The sequence below is a fragment of the Galleria mellonella genome, unplaced genomic scaffold, assembly GCF_026898425.1.
Source record: "Galleria mellonella isolate WM207_F2 unplaced genomic scaffold, CSIRO_AGI_GalMel_v1 utg103, whole genome shotgun sequence".
Classification (NCBI taxonomy): Eukaryota; Metazoa; Arthropoda; class Insecta; order Lepidoptera; family Pyralidae; genus Galleria; species Galleria mellonella.
Genome location: NW_026441966.1, coordinates 3,731,186 through 3,750,927, shown reverse-complemented (window position 1 = coordinate 3,750,927; position 19,742 = coordinate 3,731,186). Strand labels below are relative to the sequence as shown.

The window sequence follows — 19,742 nt, the reverse complement described above, 5'->3', positions numbered from 1 at the left end:
GTGACGGGATTATGTTCACTGACCTGGAAAAAATAGATATACTTCGCCATCCCATATAGTACATGCATACTAAACTAAACTTCATAGTGATTTGTTGAGTTGTTAAGGTGTTAAGAGGATACAAACAAACTTACTTCCACATTATACATATATAATATTATTAATATTCATACATAATATTATTAAAGATTTTTATTATTCAATTTCAGTTTATATTTATTTCATTTATTTATACTTTCTTGTATATTTTTTTTATACAACTTAGAAAGGCAAACAAGCTGACGGTCTATCTGATGTAAAATTGGTCGCCTATAGACATGAGCAGTACCATGGACATAACAGAGTATATTGTTTCGCCCATGATACCCCCCATGCGTTGCCATTCCTGAGGACTCAGGTGTTATTCCTCCGTACCCAGTAAATCCACGCCATAACCCACACTTCAAACATACTAATAATACATAAAAAAAATATGACAGAGGTAAGCAATTGTACAAAGGCGTGCTCAACTCTAAAAGAGTTCTCTTCCAGCAAATCCAAAGTGGAAAGGAACATCAATATTAGGTTAATGCAGATATAGTTAAGTTTTTTTTTTATTATCTGTATTTTATTGTCATAAAACTCTCAGTTAATTTCATCTACAATTAGTCTATCGTCATCTTTTCAGCCATTATCCGTCCATTGCTGGACATAAGCCTCCTCCATAGACCACCTTAAAGAACAGTCCTGAACCACCTGCATCCACTGACGCCCCGCAACGCATTTAAGGTCGTCACTCTATCTAGTGGGGGTCGTCCTGCACTGCGTTTACCCGAACGTGGTCGCCACTCAAGAACCTTTCTTCCCCATCGGATGTCGATTCTTCGAGCTTCGAGCCCATTGCCACTTTAACTTGCTTATCGTTCGGGCTATGTCGGTTTAATCAGTCTATCAATTGTCTTAAATATTGTAACCGCGAATAACAATGTCTTCAGCTACTGCATTTGTAAACAATGAGTGGTAATTGTCAATCATGCAAAATTGACAATCGTAATTGATTGTTACGACTACTACAGTTGACTATTGAAATTGATTATATATATAGTATAATATATAATCAATTTCAATTATTCAATTTATTTGTATGAAACATTAGTTTAAATTTATTTTCATCATAGTACTTTTATTATCTATATATCTATTAGTGTTAGAATAATTTATACTTTAATAATTAGGTAATACAGTACAATATAAAATGAAAACATACATTGTACATATCACGGAAGTCATCATAACGTTAATACAATATGCGGCGTCTTAACGACTTGGGCGCGGCACTGTACAGTCACGTTGGAAATTGCCGCTTAATTTGGCAAAAAATCTATTTTACAAACGTAGCCTTAGAAATATTTAGACCAAGCTAATGAATTGTTGTTGGCCTATTTTTTTTTTTATATTTTACAAACGTAACCTTATAAATATTTAGACCAAGCTAATGAATACTTGTTGACACATATTTTTTTTAATTTTATTGTAAAGGTATTAAGAGGAAATAATTTTTAAAATTGTTTTTTCATTTAACTTAATTCGCGAGCAATTTTGTACATATGTTACGTGCTTAGATCATAGTTATGTGTAGGTTGATACCGGGTTTATCTTTTATTTTGTTCTTATTTTTTTCTTTACCTGTGCTTTTTATTTTTTAATTAAAATCGTTGTATCGATTATGTATGGCAGGTAAATTATTATTAGCATGTTTATACAAATGTGAGTTACCTATTTATTGCTTTTAGATATAGAAACAGTATTACAGACGTCACAGAATATACTATGATGCTACATAGTTTATACGTTTTTAAAAAAATATGATAATAAATTACATTTACGTTTATATAACGGCGAGTACCGTTTTTCATCTTGTTTGTTTTACTAAATTGCATAAAAACATATGTCAAAATAATTTTATACTAATACTAGTTGACCCGGCAATCGTTGTTCTGGCATATAAATAAATGTTTCCAAATAGCAATGTTCTAATCACCCAGCGGTATGAAATGTAGTTTAATACGTATTTTCATACCTACCAAATGTACATTAAGAATTTCATAAAAATCAGTCCAACCGTTTTGGAGGAGTTCTCCCACAAACACCGTGACACGAGATTTTTATTATATACTTAGTTGTAAAATATTAAATTACATACCTGCCTGTACTTTAATGGGGTGTTTGCAATAGCGGAAAGTGTATTTTAGTGCACATTTATTTCGTAAACGTGGTTCGTGATCACGGCTCGGGCTTGGACGTATCGAGAACATTGTTAAATTAGCCATCTTGTCGAAAATAGGGTTATAAGTCACCTGTTCAAGAGTTCAATAAATTTGCTACTTATAAACTTTACTTGTTAACCTTTACTAATATTATAAATGTGAAAGTGAGTTTGTTTGTTACCTTATATCGCCTTATCGGTTTGACTAATCACTATGAAATTTAGTATACACATATTATATGAGATGGAAAAGGACATAAACTACTTTTTTGTCATTATCCCGGACAATAAACATATCTTGGTTACGCGGACAAAGTCTTAGGTAAAAGCTAAGAACCTAATATATTTGTTTATTTAAACATATAATGTGATATATTTAAATAATATCATGAACTAAAATTTGTAATATTTTTGAGATTGTATGAAATTTCGTGACAGTATTACGATAAAATATGTAAATAAGTCTAGACATGTTATTGTTGTACTAGATCTAGAAATAAATAAGTACTAACATATAAATCTAGGACACACGATATTTACCTATGTATCGTATATTTTCTGCTAAGAAACCTTTGTATCTATAACATGTTACTTTGACACACTTTTAGCATTACAATTTCATTAAACTTCCAATTGTGACGACCATAACGTCATAATTGGTAGTTATTACACAAGAAATCACAACTAAATGGATCAAGGTTCAGCCCTTTTTGTCGTTATTTTATTTAGCGTTTCATGCGTGCTCCAAAATTAACCTTATCAGTTCGCGTGTGACCGCCGCGAGATCGTGACCAAAGAGGCAATAATTTTACGTAAGACCTATAAAGGGTCTTAATTGTGTTCTGCAAAGCATGGTTCAGTATATATCGACCTATGGGTTCCGAATGTTCGTTTCGTGGCCTGCGTGGATTCCACGGAGAGTGACCTTGGCGCCCCCGGCCCCACCTCCACCTTGCCACACCGGCGTATAAAATTCGAATAGTCTGCAACATCCAACCGTGGTATACGGATACCTCTGAGATTTCATTGAAAACCCTATCACGTTAACTTAGAGTTTGCTCTCGAGTATCGCGCGCATGCTGTTACGTCATATCGTGATGTAGCAGCCGAGCTTTTGTTTTGTCGGTGAAAATTAATCAGCTGTTGCAATGGTGGTCTAGTACCATGTATGCAGTCTCAGAACAACGACGTTCCTTTCCTAAACGCTGTGCTCATCGCAATACTTCAAAAGAAAACAAATCAAATATCATATTATTTAATTTCGAAATTATTCTCTTGATAACATTGGTGACATTTTAATTTTTACGATTGGAAATTAAAACATCGGAAGTTTAAACCATTCCGATTATCTCATAGTGATTGTGTTTACAATTTTAATGGTCAAGTTTCTGTGTGAGTTTAAGATAATTTGTAATATAAAATTAATAATATAAAATAAAAATTAAATTAAATTAATATTACAACACAAATTTACTTGAAAACAGGTAAACAAATTAAATAAATAATAATACTCGTAAGTAGCCAAGTTTATACGTCAACTCTAATCTCAAAATCTGGATGCCGCCTATTAAATGTAATACTTAATAGTCAATATATTATAAGGATTTTATTAGACGTTTATTAACATTTATTTATTATTTTTTTTCTGGTACTTTGGTATCTTAATTAAAGTATACGTAAACACATATAAAATTATTGGCATTATCAGGTTTAATATAAAACAAATCTATAGATAGCTTTTATAATAATAATAGTTAATGTTATAATTGTGAAAGTGAGTTTGTTTGTTACCTTTTAGCATTTTAACGACTTAACCAATCATTATGGAATTATAGGTCACCTGTTCAAGAGTTCAATAAATTCGCTACTTACAAACTTTACTTGCTAACCTTTACTGTTAATAAAAATTCGAAAGTGAATTTGTTTGATACTTTATAGTACCTTAACAGCTTAACTAATAACTATAAAATTTATGGTAGTACACACGTACTATAGGGGATGAAGAAGGCTATAGCCTACTTTTTGTCCCGGACAGCAAACACATCTCGGTCATGCGGTCAAAGTCGCGGGTAAAAACTAGTTTGTCTATATATTAATAAAAAGTAACTGATTTAACATAGATATATATTTTTAGAGCAATGAATTAGATTGTCCTATTGTGGACATAAAGCAAATAAATAAGTTACATAAATAAAAATTATTATATATAAAAGGACATTTACTACGATACATCAAGACTCATTTTCTGTTCCAAGCTGCATGAAAAAATAAAAGAAAGTCATTTTAAATTTACTACGTATAGGCGAGTACTTTTATGCATATCCATGATAAACCTTGATTTAATACCCGTAAGTCATAATTAATGTAAATAGCAGATTTTTTTCTAATATTCCGTGACGGCGTGCGTGTACATGATTCAATCTTCTATGTTCATAACACGACCTACTTTAGACATACTCTTGAGTATATTTATTTTAAACCAGTTATTTCTCGTGACATAAGACAAAGTGGCATATGTATCAAATTTAATTCAAATCTGTTTAACCGTTTAGGCGTAATTTAACAAACGTCAAAATATATTTCATATTTTTTAATATAATGAATCTAATTAATAAAAATACACTTAAAACTCACGTCATGGAAGAAAAGTTGTTTCAAGGGGTTTTTGCATAAACATTTCCTAATGCTAGGTTTTTTCTAAAAATGTTACATTTACCTAAACTTAATGTTTATTAACATTAATATTTATTTAATGACATGGGCGTTTTTTATTAGATACTAGCGACCCGCCCCGGCTTCGCACGGTTGCACATTACATCACATCACATTAGAAACATCTAAAATTATCAGTGTTTCTCTACTATATTATGCATGTTTTATACATATAAACCTTCCTGTTGAATCACTCTATCTATTAAAAAAAACCGTTTCAATATCCGATATGTAGTTTTAAAGATTTAAGCATATATAAGGACGGACAGACAGCGACAGCGACAGCGACAGCGACTTGTGTTCTCTACCAATCCACCATTGTGCAAACTGAGAAATAAATAAAGAAATAAAGCAATACTTGATATATTCATATAACATAAACATAATTAGAGTAATATAGACATACACCTAATATATTAAATCAATAAATATATACATATATTATATATGTATAGTTTTAAGTGGTTTAGTAAACAATAAATTAATAAATAATTAACGTGCATTAATTTAACAAACGTAAGCTTGAAATTTAATAAATAATGTATAGTATAATAACACCACTGCATATAATAACAGAGTCTAAATGATACGTAGAGCGTACGGACAGAGTGCAATATTTATTGGCGAATCAGTTATAAAATAAATAAATTAAGATTAATATTTTCATTATTGTAAATATTTATTTAAATTTCTGTCTTGCACTACTACTGCCCACTCACTACTTCCTATGCCACTGCGTTAGGTTGACTGGAAGAAATCTCTTTTAGAGATAAGTTCGCCTTTGCTAACATTGTTATTAACTTATTGTTGTTACTGTATGTTTTAGTGCCATAAAGAATATATATATAGATATATATATATATATTTCACTTTTTGATATCTTTTATGGCAAATGAAGTAATAACCGAAATATACCGTGACGTCTATGATAGGTACTCATTTTTACTTCGCCGTCTCTAAGTACTTGCATTTTCTGTCAAAACAAAGCCTCATTTATCGAATGACACGTTTCGCACACTTTCAACGCAAATCACATAATCTCCACATGGGATTTATGTAAATCGCCGTCTGATCGGATAGGAGGCCCGGAAAGACGTCACTGTATGCAAAACGATTGTCGCGTTATGCAAAACTTAACTGCATGCCAGCACGAAGATTGCGCCATGTCAGTTGGTAGGTACTTGAACTTGACTCGAGCCAGTGAACGCTCGTGACATTTACAATACTTTAATAATACGCACTTCTCACAGTTTATGGTAAAACTTTTTCCAAAAAAAAATCAAATTCTTCCGGTATCCTTACTGACGAAAGTGGCATTCGATTGAGACAAACGTTATCAAAACTGGTTCAAAGTTCGCGAAGTTATCATATGCTAATACCGTACATATAGTCTAATTGGAGACCTCCTTCTTTTTTAGGTCGATTAAAAAAATGTGCATGAAACTCTGATACTTATTACTAGTAGACATGTACTCCATCTGTTGTTTGGTGTTATAAAAAATTGTAGAGTTTATACAATAATCTAGTTCTTTTATTCCTTTTAGTCCAAATTTTGGATGAAATCTTGTAGATCATAGTCTGGATAAAATCTTGATACTGTAAGAAAATAGTGGTATAAATTAGAAAATTTGCGGCATCTATTCGTGTATTTAAAATATAAAAAAAAATATGAAAAAACATTTCCACAAATTAATTAGTACCCCAAAATATTTTTATAGATATCCAACATTAAGACCTAAATAGAAGATATAAGTTCGAATAATTGTACGGACGTAAGAACAAAAACTGAAAGTGCGTTGATACGTGTGTCCTATAAAAGTCGTCAAAGTGTGGCGACCGAGCCGGCTGCGTTGGCTCCAGGCAGCTGACTCTTCAATGCTGGACAGCGACGAGGATTCACCGTTTATCGTCGTGTCCCTACCAGTTTACACACCTCAAACAATTGTGAGTATCGCATACTGATTACATACGAATAGGAAGGAGAATTTATTAAATATTTTTAATGAAATGTTTCGTAATATAACAGCTTGACAACGAATATTACACCGAGGAATATGATATGCTGAAATGTAGTATTACTGTGAAGGGGGGAAGAGATTGTTAGCAATGCGGACAACCTGTTCCATTGGTAGCAATATACCCTTTCAGGTGGACCTCCATGTATTCCCCCTAGACGCTATTGTGCTGAATTCCAGGCGTATTCATCACAATACGTTAACTGACCTGCCTTTTCATTCTCACCTATCACCCCTTACTAGTGCCTCGCCAGCGTATATCGTATACGCAGGCGGCGTTACAATTCCATTACCATTTATTAATTAAAAAAACATTACTGTGAAAATAATCATGGAATATAACATTATTTGTTATGTTACATAAGCACGTGTGGTGAATATTTGCTCTAAAAGATGTCCGCTTTCCAAATTATAAAATAGCATTCTTATTTGTTTAGAGAATTTTTCATTTATGAACTATAGTTTCGAATTTATTATTTTATTATTATTTTTTTTTTACTATTAAAAAGGTCCCACGATTGATCACAATCTTAGCTAATCGAAAGCAATAATGTGGTTTAAGATGGGACGGGACCAGGAATAGCCATATAAAATATATAAGCTCTATAATATAATAGAACATACGAATATTTAGCTCTTCTTTTCTCTTAGTTTATTAATTTACAAATAAAAGCAAGATTAATTCAGTGAATATATACTCGTATGTAAATATAACAAAAACAAAATAACTCAGTTCAATAACATCAAAGCAAAAAGCAAATTGATATTACAAGTATGGTATAATAAATGTATTTAAAACAATAAGTGAATCAAATTTAAAATTTATCTAAAAATAAATTATAACCCGCAAAAATATAAATTTAATCTATTATACCAGAGGGAGATTTTGTTCAAAAGTCGATTGCTTGGGTACCTCTGTCCCATTCGTGTTTCTACCGTGAAGCAGTTGTGTTTGCATGGCTGTTTTTCGGTTTGAAGGGTGCGATATAGCGTGAATTTACTGGGTACAGAGGAATAACACCTGAGTCCTCAGGAATGGCAACGCATGGGGGGTATCACGGGCGAAACAGTATACTCTGTTATGTCCATGATACTGCTCATGTCTATAGGTGACGGTTACCGCTTTCCACCAGGTGGGTTGTCAGCTTATTTGCCATTCTAAGTTGTATAAAAAAAAAATCGCCAAAATTCTATAAATACATAAACTTAACATTTAAACCGATTTTTTTTTATCAATTTGTAATTAATATTATTTGTTGTAACCATATAGAACCCGGCATAGAATAGGCCATTTCTTCCTTTCCCGTGGGTGTCACGCAAATTCACGCCATATCGCACCCTTCAAACCGAAACACAGCCATGCAAACATAACTGCTTCACGGTTGAAACACGAATGGGACAGAGGTACCCAAGCAATCGACTTTTGTACAAAGTCTCCCTCTGGTGAAACTACTAGTAAACCCCCCGTGGGTTATATGTTCAGCAGTAAACAGTTAACGGCCGTTACAATACAAAAATAATTTGTCGTAAGGAACTAATTGCTTTGTACTAAATTACATGAAATGACCTAAAAAAATACAATTAATACAGTATATCTGACCTCGCGATTAATGACTTACGAATACAAATTTAAAGTAAGTATAATCTAATGGGCTAAGTGTTTACATTCAATTATGTAACTTGATGTTTTTACTAGTGAATATTCATATGTTTCGCGTGTGCTGACCTAATATCGAAATGTTGCGTACAGATAGACTAGTTATATATTAATGGGAAGTTGTGTTAAATTGTAATATGTAAATTTGTCTTTCATACGGTATGCTAATATGGTATTTGTTAAAAAGTCACCATACGTTTGTTTGTTTATAAAAAAAAAACGATAAAATTTTTATGTTACCCTCAAATTTAGTTCAGGATTAATATCTTCTTTTTTTTCTATGAGTATAACAAACTTCAATGTATTTATTGTCATTTTTATCATTTCGAACTTCATTTTCAACCAACTTTAAAAAAAGAGAAGAATTTTCATCTCGATGGTGTTTTTTTTGTTTGTTAGTTCTAAATTTCATCTATTATAACCCCATTTGGAATATAATTTTTTTATATGAAAAAATATATACATTCAGATTGGTCTAATAAAAATTTTATCACAATCGGTTTATTAGTTTAGTTTTAAATCAAAATAACTGATTATATGATGATTGAAGTTAGTTTTTTTTTTTTGAGGCAAACAATCTTAAATTATATTTAAAAAATATGGCATTCATTTATTTTCCAAAAGAATGCTTATAATTAACATTAAATACCTATGTTTGTTCAGGTTCTATCAATTATAAATGTGATTTTTTTTTTGTTTAAATGTCAAATAAAAAAAATTGCTATCTTATTTATTTATTATTATATAATATATTGGGTAAATTAAACTTACAGGTAAAAAAAAATCGGAACTCTTGTACAATTTCAAGTTGCTTAAAATATTTTATTACGAATAAAATTTACCGGCTTTCGCTGTACAAAAATTAAGCAAATTTCCTATTACTGTGTTACGGCAACAATTTGATAGTAACTAAACGACAAAATGACCAACATTTTCAGACATATTAATTTCAAAAACACCGCAGTACAACTTGCTATGCAGCAATTTGAGACTTGACCTCGCTAGCGAAGCGGCGTACATTCGCTCGGCCGCACGTGGATAAACGTATGTTCAGCCATTGTAACCAGGCCCTTATAGAAAACTTAACGTTAACGCAAAAGTTACCGTCAGCGAGGGATACGAAGGTCTATTAGTTTGGGTGGGGCATAGTAATTGCACGCACAGTCTTGAGGCGATAAGAGGTGTCCTTGGCAGACGGTCAGTACCACCGGCCAAGGACTTTGGAATAATTTGGACTTTGCTTTGTTTACACGAGCAGTGGTCTAGTAGTCGCCAAACGAGGCGCCTGTTCACTCGACAATATTGCCAAAATACCGCGAATAAGTATTAGATACATTAATAAAAGTGCTGAAGATTTGAGAGTTACTGTAATGGTGAGTTATTGAAAGTGTGTACTGAATGAGTATCTCTAAAACAGTTTGAAAATTTTATGAAAATAATAATAACAAATTGTAATATAAAAGTATTATTAATTAGTAAGTAATCACTACGTGATTGAAGAACTGGCACTTCACTTTAATAAAATCCTTAGTGTTGGTCGACTATTTATAATATGCTTCGATTGAAATTATCGATATCGATTGGTAATTTATAGTGAAAATTTTTCAAATTTAAAGAACTGGTTGCATAAATTTGATAAAACCAGGTTTTATTCAAAATGATGAAGATGTTGGTTATATACTAAGTACCAGCAAAAGTCATTAAATATTTTTAAATAATTCTATAAAATAAAATATATTTTAAAAAGAAAAAAAAGACTTCGAAATAATAATAAATCAACTTTCATCATGATAGCTAGACTGGGTTAAACGGTGCATTTGCTAGAATTCTTTACGATCTTTACTGTACGGAACCCAACTAATTTCCCCTCGTAAACCTATAAAATTCCGAGTAGAACTAAAAACTCACTACTTAACGTGGTCGACACACGGCGCGAATTCAAAGGGAATGTGTTCAGCAATTTACATATGACATAGTAAGAAGTAAAACTGTGACCGTTGTTTTTTTCAATTGCAATTAACTTAAATACCTGTTTACATGCACAATTTTTTTGTATAGTTTTAGAAATAAATGGTTACATAAAATATTAAAAATACATTGTAATTTGTAAATAAGTGAGAAATATGTATGTTCTTATCACACCTCTGGTTAAACAAAAGGAAATGAAATGAAATGTATAGATATTTATAATAGATATTTTTAATGTAAGTATTGATTATGGAGTATAAACATTCAATATACCGAAATATATAAGATTTATTATTATTTGAGGTTAGTAAAAAAATAGAGTGAAATTGAAAACTACTACATTTCGAGAAATAATGTAATTTTTTTTTTGTCTTTTCCATAACGAGATTTTAAATTAAAGTCATTACAAATTGAGCCTATTTGAGATGATACACTAAAATTATGTTGAAAGAACCGAAAGCGCGTAGATGTTGCTTCTAGATATTATTATTTTTTCCTTTAAATATACAGAAATTATTTAATTAGGAAGTTTGGAAATAAATGCAGCATTTTTAGAATTAAATTAAATAAATTTGAATTGACTGCAAATCGAAGCTTTGTAAATTTTATATGCACATTCATCAAACTAGCGAATTTGTGTCAGGGGCACCACATTGCACGCCTATATGTGTTCTATTGTATCTGGCACATATTTCAGCCTATTTAAACGCCTTCACTATAAAATATATATCAAGGTTTACCTAGAACTAACATAGATTTAGCTATGTTAAATGATAAATTATACTAGCTATATAATTATAAATTATATTATATAATTATATATATATATATATATATATATATATATATATATATATATATATATATATATATATAGTTTATTATTTCAGTGATTATAGTTTAATTTAGTTTTGGGTCTTTACTGTGTTGTCACTTTTTTTATAACGCAAACAATATTAACACAATAATATTAACACATTACAGGTGGGGGATCTTGACGAAAGTATGCTAGGTAACGCGGCGATTTTGCCACTTCTCCATGACGAGTATACTCGTCAATCACAGTCAGCTGGTTAACCTGTAGTCGAGATAATTCGTATTACTACGACTTCCGCCTTTAAATTACAATCGAATAAATCGTAGTACTACGACTCCCGCCTTTATGCTACAGTCGAGATAAATCGTAGTACTACGACTCCCACCTTTAAGCTACAGTCGAGATAAATCGTAGTACTACGACTCCCGCCTTTATGCTACAGTCGAGATAAATCGTAGTACTACGACTCCCACCTTTAAGCTACAGTCGAGATAAATCGTAGTACTACGACTCCCATCTTTAAGCTACAGTCGAGATAAATCGTAGTACTACGACTCCCGCCTTTAAACTACAGTCGAGATAAATCGTAGTACTACGACTCCCACCTTTAAACTACCGTCGAGATAAATCGTAGTACTACGACTCCCGCCTTTAAACTACAGTCGAGATAAATCGTAGTACTACGACTCCCGCCTTTAAACTACAGTCGAGATAAATCGTAGTACTACGACTCCCACCTTTAAACTACAGTCAAAGGCGGGAGCCTTTAAGCTGCAGTCGAGATAAATCGTAGTACTCCCGTCTTTAATGTGTTAAGATACAAGTAAATTCGAAAATAAATATATTGGACATATGTATTCACTGAGACTCAATTGTTTAAAAACACTGTTACAGAAACGACGTGTTTTTGAAACAAGTTAACATGTTTTTGTTACAGCTTAATTTGTTACGGTGTTTCTGTGGCCCTTATTGGCAATAGAAATCAAGAGAAACAGCTTGCCTTCGTAACAATTGCATGCGATTGTAGACGCACGTTACACTAGTTAATAATCAATTAACGGTGGTGTAGTGTGGGTATGGATCATTTAGACTAAGTATTTTGTTACCAGAGGCTTTGTAAAAACGTCGTTTGCTTGGGTACCTCTGTCCCATTCATGTTTCTACCGTAAAGCAGTCGTGTTTGCATGGCTGTATTGCATGTTTGGTTAGAAGAGTAGCATATAGCAGTGTATTTACAAGGTATCAGGAATGACAACACATGGGGCATATCATGGGCGAAACAGTATACTCTGTTATATCTATGATTTTGTTCATTTTTATAGACGACGGTTACCATTTTCCATCAGGTGGGTCGTCAGCTTGTTTGCCATTCTAAGTTTTTTAAAAAAGTGGTAAATGTATGTAGTGTACAACAGCATACTTCCTCGGGTGAGATATTCCGAACTATTATTCATGTAGACGGCATTATTTCTGAAACATTGTTTTTAGAAACATTTACGTGATGTTTCCGAAACTGTATCCTAACAAACATTTCAGTGAATACGTGGCTTAATTATATATTTTAACTAATAAAATTCTCTTCATCCTGAGGTTGTTTGAAAGTGTTTTGTTTTTTGTTTTCTATTTCTTGTAATTTTTGTTTTAGGTAAGTATTTTGATGAACACTTTTAGATTAATTAATAAAGAATATTTATCTATATATGTCGCCTATGCCCAGCAGTGGACAGATAATGGTTGAAATGATAATGATGATTTATCTACGTTGATATAAATGATGATGCTGAGACCATATCTCTAAGACCCAGATAAGTCATGATTTCATCATTTAAAATCGTGAAAAAATTAACATTATTTATTCCTTCATTCTTTTATTAAAAAAAAAATAGCGTTTAAACACAATATACATCTAATCAACAAATATTACTTCCACTAGGCTGCGAGTTACGGAAAGAAAAACGGCATGTGGTACGGAGGAACATCGGGAGTAGTGAGTGGAACAGGCGGGGGATGGTCCCGGGCTGGTACTCGGAAGCAGTCGGTGGCCGAGTCTGATGCGCCACCACCGGGTGGTGGCAAACCCGCCAGCGGACGTGTCATCAGGATTATCAACAACATGGACCACTCTATACAGGTTACTGTTATAAATCTCTATATTTCTATTGGTATTACTAATACTAATCGGTCAGTGGCGACCTCTCGTGACAAAAATATCTAGACTGTCTGCTATATACAACATATATATATATATAACATACACGAACATCTCTGTTGTAGTTATATATCCTCACTAGTATCTAGACAGATGATTATTCTTCTTCCTGTCTTCCTCAATGGTAATTCGCGGCCATTTTTACGACTATTTCTGCCAGCATCATGTATAAAAGAGGCTTGTAAGTCGAAAATTATAATTATTTACACGTAAATTTCAAAACACACCACAATATAAGTAACAATTACGCGTTGTCTTATCGCGTATTTATGTATACTCAAACTACAACTCTTCAATTTTAACTAAGTTTCCGCCATTTTTTTCCGTTCCGATGAATAATCCATTATTTTTTTTTAATTATATTGCTAGTTGCAAAAATTGTAAAAGATCTCGCATAAAGTTATTATTTATTAAATAATTACTGAACAGTAAAAGTACGCATAAGCATAACACGATAGAAAATAGGCTATATTGTAAAAATGTATGTGTTTAACATAAATAAAAAAAAATTGTACACTTTGTACAATACCTATATACCTATAAAAATATTTATGGTAAGTAACTATGTCCCCTCAGTTGTGAATGTAACTGGGTTGTATAGAATCATAATAGTATAGTGTAATTTTTGGCCTTACTTTTTCAGCAATCAATTCACATAAAATGTATTCTCTTATCATAATTCTAGGTTATAATATCCATAAATGCGAATTCATTGCCGCACTATGATTACGAAATGATATGGGGTAGAAACCCCTCCCATTTAACTGCTAGATATACATATTGAAAACGCTACACTCAGCCGTGACCTAACATGACCCAAGTAAGGTGCAACTGATTTGAGACGAATCAAGAACATGTAATTTGAAATTCGAACAGCAATTTTATTTTTTTAAATTAATCTATTTCAAAATTGACAACCTATTTCTTTTTTATAACTTTATTAATCTGTAAAAATAAGTATTTTGTTTCTAGTAAGTAATTATTGGAGTCTTAATTTTTTTTTATAAAACAATAGAAATTTTAAAATTTTAATCTTTATAGATTTTATAGACATGTCAATTACCTCTGAATGATATATGGATGAACCTGGATGAACATAATGAGAAACCCGTAAACCGTCATTGCCCATTAGTTATTTAAAACAATTTGGAATTTAGAAATTATACTTAATTAATTCTTAAAAGTTTACCTAAACGCCACAACGAAAATAGTAGTAATCTAGGTAAAACTGTTCATTGTACCTAATAGGTCTTTCAATGCAAGGGCCTTGGAATAAACATCGACGCCGACTTTCGATTGCCAAAGTAACTCACACAGAAATTTGTTGAGGTCATGCAAATATTAGCTCATAAAACATAAAAGCTATCTATTAACATATTTATATCATTTTCTAAGGGAGGAGATTTTCAATTCACCTAAATTTCTATGTTTGCGATATAAAAAAACATTTCTTTTCGTAGAAAATATTAATAAAAGTGTAGTTTCTATATTTTTATCTTTTAGAATGGTATAACTTAGTTATATTCAACACCGAGTTATCAGAATCAAAAGTCATAAGTTCGGATCTGTTTTTTATACACAGATTTCAGATCTCACTTTATGGTAATTTTTTTTTTCATAAATATCAATGACTCTTTGGCTACATAATATCATAGCCTCGAAGAACTTTGAGGAGGAAAAAACTCGAAGAATATCTTGTATATACTAGATATACATATATGCTTGTAGATATATCGGAGCATTATTACCATTCTCGTTCCAAAACTATTGTTGTGAGAAAGAGAATATGTAATTAGTTTAGTTTCCAAAATATTGTACATAAGTATATTGCAGTGCCGTGTACTGTTGAATCTACGCACAACACAACCCTTCGAAGAAGTATTGGAAGATTTAGGACAAGTATTGAAAATGAGTGGCGCAAAAAGAATGTACACGATAACAGGACAAGAGGTAAGTGTTTACTTTTATACCTTATAGATTATAATTTATTTGAATTTTCCACTAATTTAAATAAGGAGGTTCTTCGAATGTTTTTTTTTTAATTTTTTTTAAATTTGTTAATGATTTTTTTTTTATTTGTTACATGATAATTATAACAAATATAAAACAATACAATAAAATTGAGAACCTCCTTTTTTAAGTTGGTTGAAAAGTAAATCATAATAATTGAAATAATTAATTATTACTTTAACAGGTGAGGAGTTTCTCGCAATTAAGGAATGAATTCGCCGATGTGGAGACATTTTATTTGGGATCCGTGATAGTGGCTCCAGCACTCACCCCTGGAGTCAGTGCCCCAATACTGCCAATCGAATCGCCGATCAGAAGGTAACAATGATTTAAAACAAAAAAAAAATACTCCATGGTTTTCCAATTGCCCACGTGTGGCAATCAAATCATTAGAGGGAGACTTTGTACAAAAGTCGTTCGCTTAGGCACCTCTGTCCCATTCGTATTTCTACCTTCACGGTAGAAATACGAATGGGACAGAGGTGCAGGTGTTTTTGCATGACTGTGTGTCGGTTTTGAAGGATGATATCCCACCCTTGACAGTGAATTTACAAAGTACATAGGCATTTTAAATTGCATAAAAAAGGCGGATTGGCAATCACAGTTTAGCTTATTATAACATCGTAACCTATTATATATTACATCTATGTGCAGACAGAACACTAACCTTTGTTAGTAATGCGGCCCCGATGCCGTATTACTTTACTATTTTCCCCCGCGATTTAGGAAGACTGTAGAGATAATACTATACTTAAACTCATCGTCTGTCCAGCCTACTCTCCAGCCATATGCCATATTTGCAATTTAATTATGTGTAATATAGTATTATTTGAGACATTTATCCGTAGATCCCGATCTAGAGCGAACGTAGCAGCTGCCCCGGCGTCGGAGGACATGCGCGGTAGACGCGCCCGTAGCAAAAGTCGACCCAGAGTACTTTATGCACCTGAAGGGGAAATTGTTCGTAATTCAGGTACCTATTTATATATTATTTTACCCACGAACCCAATATCCTCACTGAAAGCACCCAGATATATACTCGCTTATTCATAAACGCAAATTGAACCTATATGTATACATCGTGCAATGTTGTGGATCGCAGGTTCAATCCACTATCGCACAAGATAAATATCGGCCATATTATGTTATTATTGGTTCAGTTTGCTTTTTAAGTCCAAATAATTAGTCAGTTTTGCTACGATTGAAGTTAGTGTTTTTTTTTTTTTGTTTGTAGAGTAAAATCTACTTGTATTTTAAACCACATGAATCTTAAATATACTTTTTAAATATATCGTTCCAATTAATTATCTTTGTCGTAATCAATTAATAATAATAACAACCTGTATTTAAAAATCTTTCTTACAATTATAGTTACAATAATTTTATGTCATATGCAATTAGTTACTGTTTATGTAATAGTATCTTCAACAGACTATACCCTACTGGAAGTGCTGAAGGAGGAGCCCATCCGTGTCACAATCCGTGGCCTCCGACGCACCTTCTATCCACCTATCCACCACGCACCTATCGACAACTCACCACCGGAGAAGAAAATGCAACTTGACTGGGTGTAAGTATAATATTGACGTTTATATATTAAATTTTAATACACTTAGAAGATGTAAATGACGAATTATAAATAAATAATTTTACCAATACTTTTATTTTTGGAAACACATCTGAAAATTAGCAAAATATGTGTTGGTTTTAGCGATTTTGAAATTACTCTTTAATTTTAAATTTAGAATCTGAAACAATACTTTCAATTTCGTTAAAGTAATTTTAGTCATAGATTATGTATAGAACCATGACTATGGTTGACAATTTTTATAGATATGGATACCGTGGCGCGGACAGCCGTCGCAACTTGTGGGTACTGCCGACCGGCGAATTGCTATATTACGTCGCAGCTGTTGCGGTTATGTACGACAGGGACGAAGAATCGCAGAGACACTACACTGGACACACCGAGGATATACAGTGGTAATCTTATATGTTTGTTTATCGGATAGGAGATTATTAATAATCTATATTTATTTCTCTAATCTCAAATTCATTTTTAATACTCGACAATATGTTTATGAACAATACAAATTTGCGTACATATTTTTATTTTAAAAAAGTTTAAATTTGGAATATAAAGTTTTTTGTCACTATAGAATGACATTTCGTTTTGGCGCGCAATTGTTATTGAGGAAATATTTAAATACCCACAAATCAAGTAATCACAACGTTATTTATGGATACCTAGATATGTATCGAATAACACTCGCATGAGAAAAAGAAACAAGAATATAAACATCACTATTTTACTTGTCTAAGATGCAATTTTGCCTTGAATTCCTTTTGCAGGACTGCAAATTTAAAAAATATTATGTTTATCTAATAGATAATGGGTATATGTACAAAATGTATCCCACTATTATGTTTAGAATCGAATATCGAGTTCTTTCACTTTTCGAACACGTATGTATGTATATGTATTCCACATGCAGTATGGAACTGCACCCGTCCCGCGAACTGGTAGCGAGCGGGCAGCGGGCAGGGCGCGGGCGCCGTGCCCAGGCCCATGTCCGAATCTGGAGCACGGACACGCTGCAGACACTGCACGTGTTCGGCATGGCCGAATTCGAGGCCGGCGTTGCGGCGGTTGCGTTCTCACAACTGGTACATTCATTATTACAAGCTTTTATTAACTTACAATGAAATGGTATAATAAAATAATTGGTTTATTTATTTAGATCAAATCTTGTAAGCTAAATTAGAACTACATCTTGTTACCCGATTGAACTGAAATTTTACCTGCCCCTTTAGTTTTGATAATACAATAATCAAGTGTTCATAATTGTTACATTTTCAAAATGGCCGTCGGCGTCTCAAGATGGCGGATTGTGGTTCACTTAGTAGTTTACTTACTCGAAAAGAATACTTAATAATAAAAACTTGAATTTGACCGACAATAAAAACTTTGTATATCAATTTTTAATTTTGAATAACTCTCTGGTAATGGAAAATATTAATAACTTTGTTTCTACAAATCAAATTAATCCGAGTGACATAAGAATACTGACATAGTTGATGAGTTGCGGGCATGTCAAAAACACTCCACAATGAAAAAAACAATCGATAAATGTCTCTGAGTGCTCCTTTAGGGATTATAGTCGTAAGCATTTTAATTTATACCCATTGCTTAAATGGTGAATGTTCCGCATCGCATGTACAGAATTTTTTATGCAGTGGAAAATCCGCGATAAAACATCTGACGACAATACTTTTTTGCACAGAATGGCGGTAGTTACGTATTAGCTGTGGACGCCGGCAGAGAAAGCATACTCTCTGTGTGGCAGTGGCAATGGGGGCATCTGCTGGGCAAAGTTGCGGTGAGTTCTAGTACATTCATTATTATTCCTATACTGTTTATTTTATTTATTTAATAAACTTTTATACACCTAGATAGTGTAAATGACGGACTTAACTCCACACAGATTTAAGTCCGTCGTTATTATCTTATATCTTTATATGTTACTATTCTTTACCTTCTCTATATGTCCCTAAGAACAAGGAATTATATAGAAGGAATTCTTAGATTTGTACCAAAACTGAATTCTTTAAATAAAAATTATAATTGCACCTGTCTATTGTCAAATACACAGCCCTCAAATTTCTTACTATATCCCACATCCACATCTGGTACCAAACTAAGCAAAACTTGTTTTATAGGTACTATTCATACTTAAACACTGTATTTCTTTTGTACGTACATTTGTTTATTACGTATAACTTAGTTAGAACAATACAAATAGTCATACATATATAAAAATACAAAATATTTTTAATGTACTGTGATCGAACCCGCAATCATGGTAATGAATGTAAGGCAGTATATTAAACTGCTGCACCATTGAGGTCAATTTACATATTACATATTCTATAATAAAGTACATTATTTATTCTACTTTTATTTTCGTTATCTCCACTTCAAACTGTGTAGTTGATTAAATATTAAATGTACTTATATATATAGCCCTGTCTACATTCACAAGGTTGCAGGAACATTATTTAGTGTATTATGACAACAAGATATGCAAATGCCAAATTATCATTTAAAA

The 19,742-nt window shown here is 32.3% G+C and overlaps 1 protein-coding gene across 4 annotated transcripts in view; it reads left to right on the top strand.

Moving 5' to 3' along the window:
* LOC113517432 (echinoderm microtubule-associated protein-like CG42247) overlaps nucleotides 1–19,742 on the top strand; it is a 41,991-nt gene that overhangs the window by 8,612 nt on the left and 13,637 nt on the right. For 2 of the 4 annotated variants that reach the window (XM_052898941.1, XM_052898865.1), the window contains 8 exons: nucleotides 13,348–13,545; nucleotides 15,457–15,573; nucleotides 15,818–15,951; nucleotides 16,482–16,606; nucleotides 17,053–17,203; nucleotides 17,467–17,616; nucleotides 18,129–18,300; nucleotides 18,918–19,013. In XM_052898941.1, coding sequence (XP_052754901.1) covers nucleotides 13,348–13,545; nucleotides 15,457–15,573; nucleotides 15,818–15,951; nucleotides 16,482–16,606; nucleotides 17,053–17,203; nucleotides 17,467–17,616; nucleotides 18,129–18,300; nucleotides 18,918–19,013 — 1,143 coding nt within the window. Of the gene's footprint in view, nucleotides 1–6,492; nucleotides 6,902–13,347; nucleotides 13,546–15,456; nucleotides 15,574–15,817; nucleotides 15,952–16,481; nucleotides 16,607–17,052; nucleotides 17,204–17,466; nucleotides 17,617–18,128; nucleotides 18,301–18,917; nucleotides 19,014–19,742 lie in introns of those variants that run through there. The other 2 variants (XM_052898957.1, XM_052898917.1) reach the window with 2 other exon arrangements.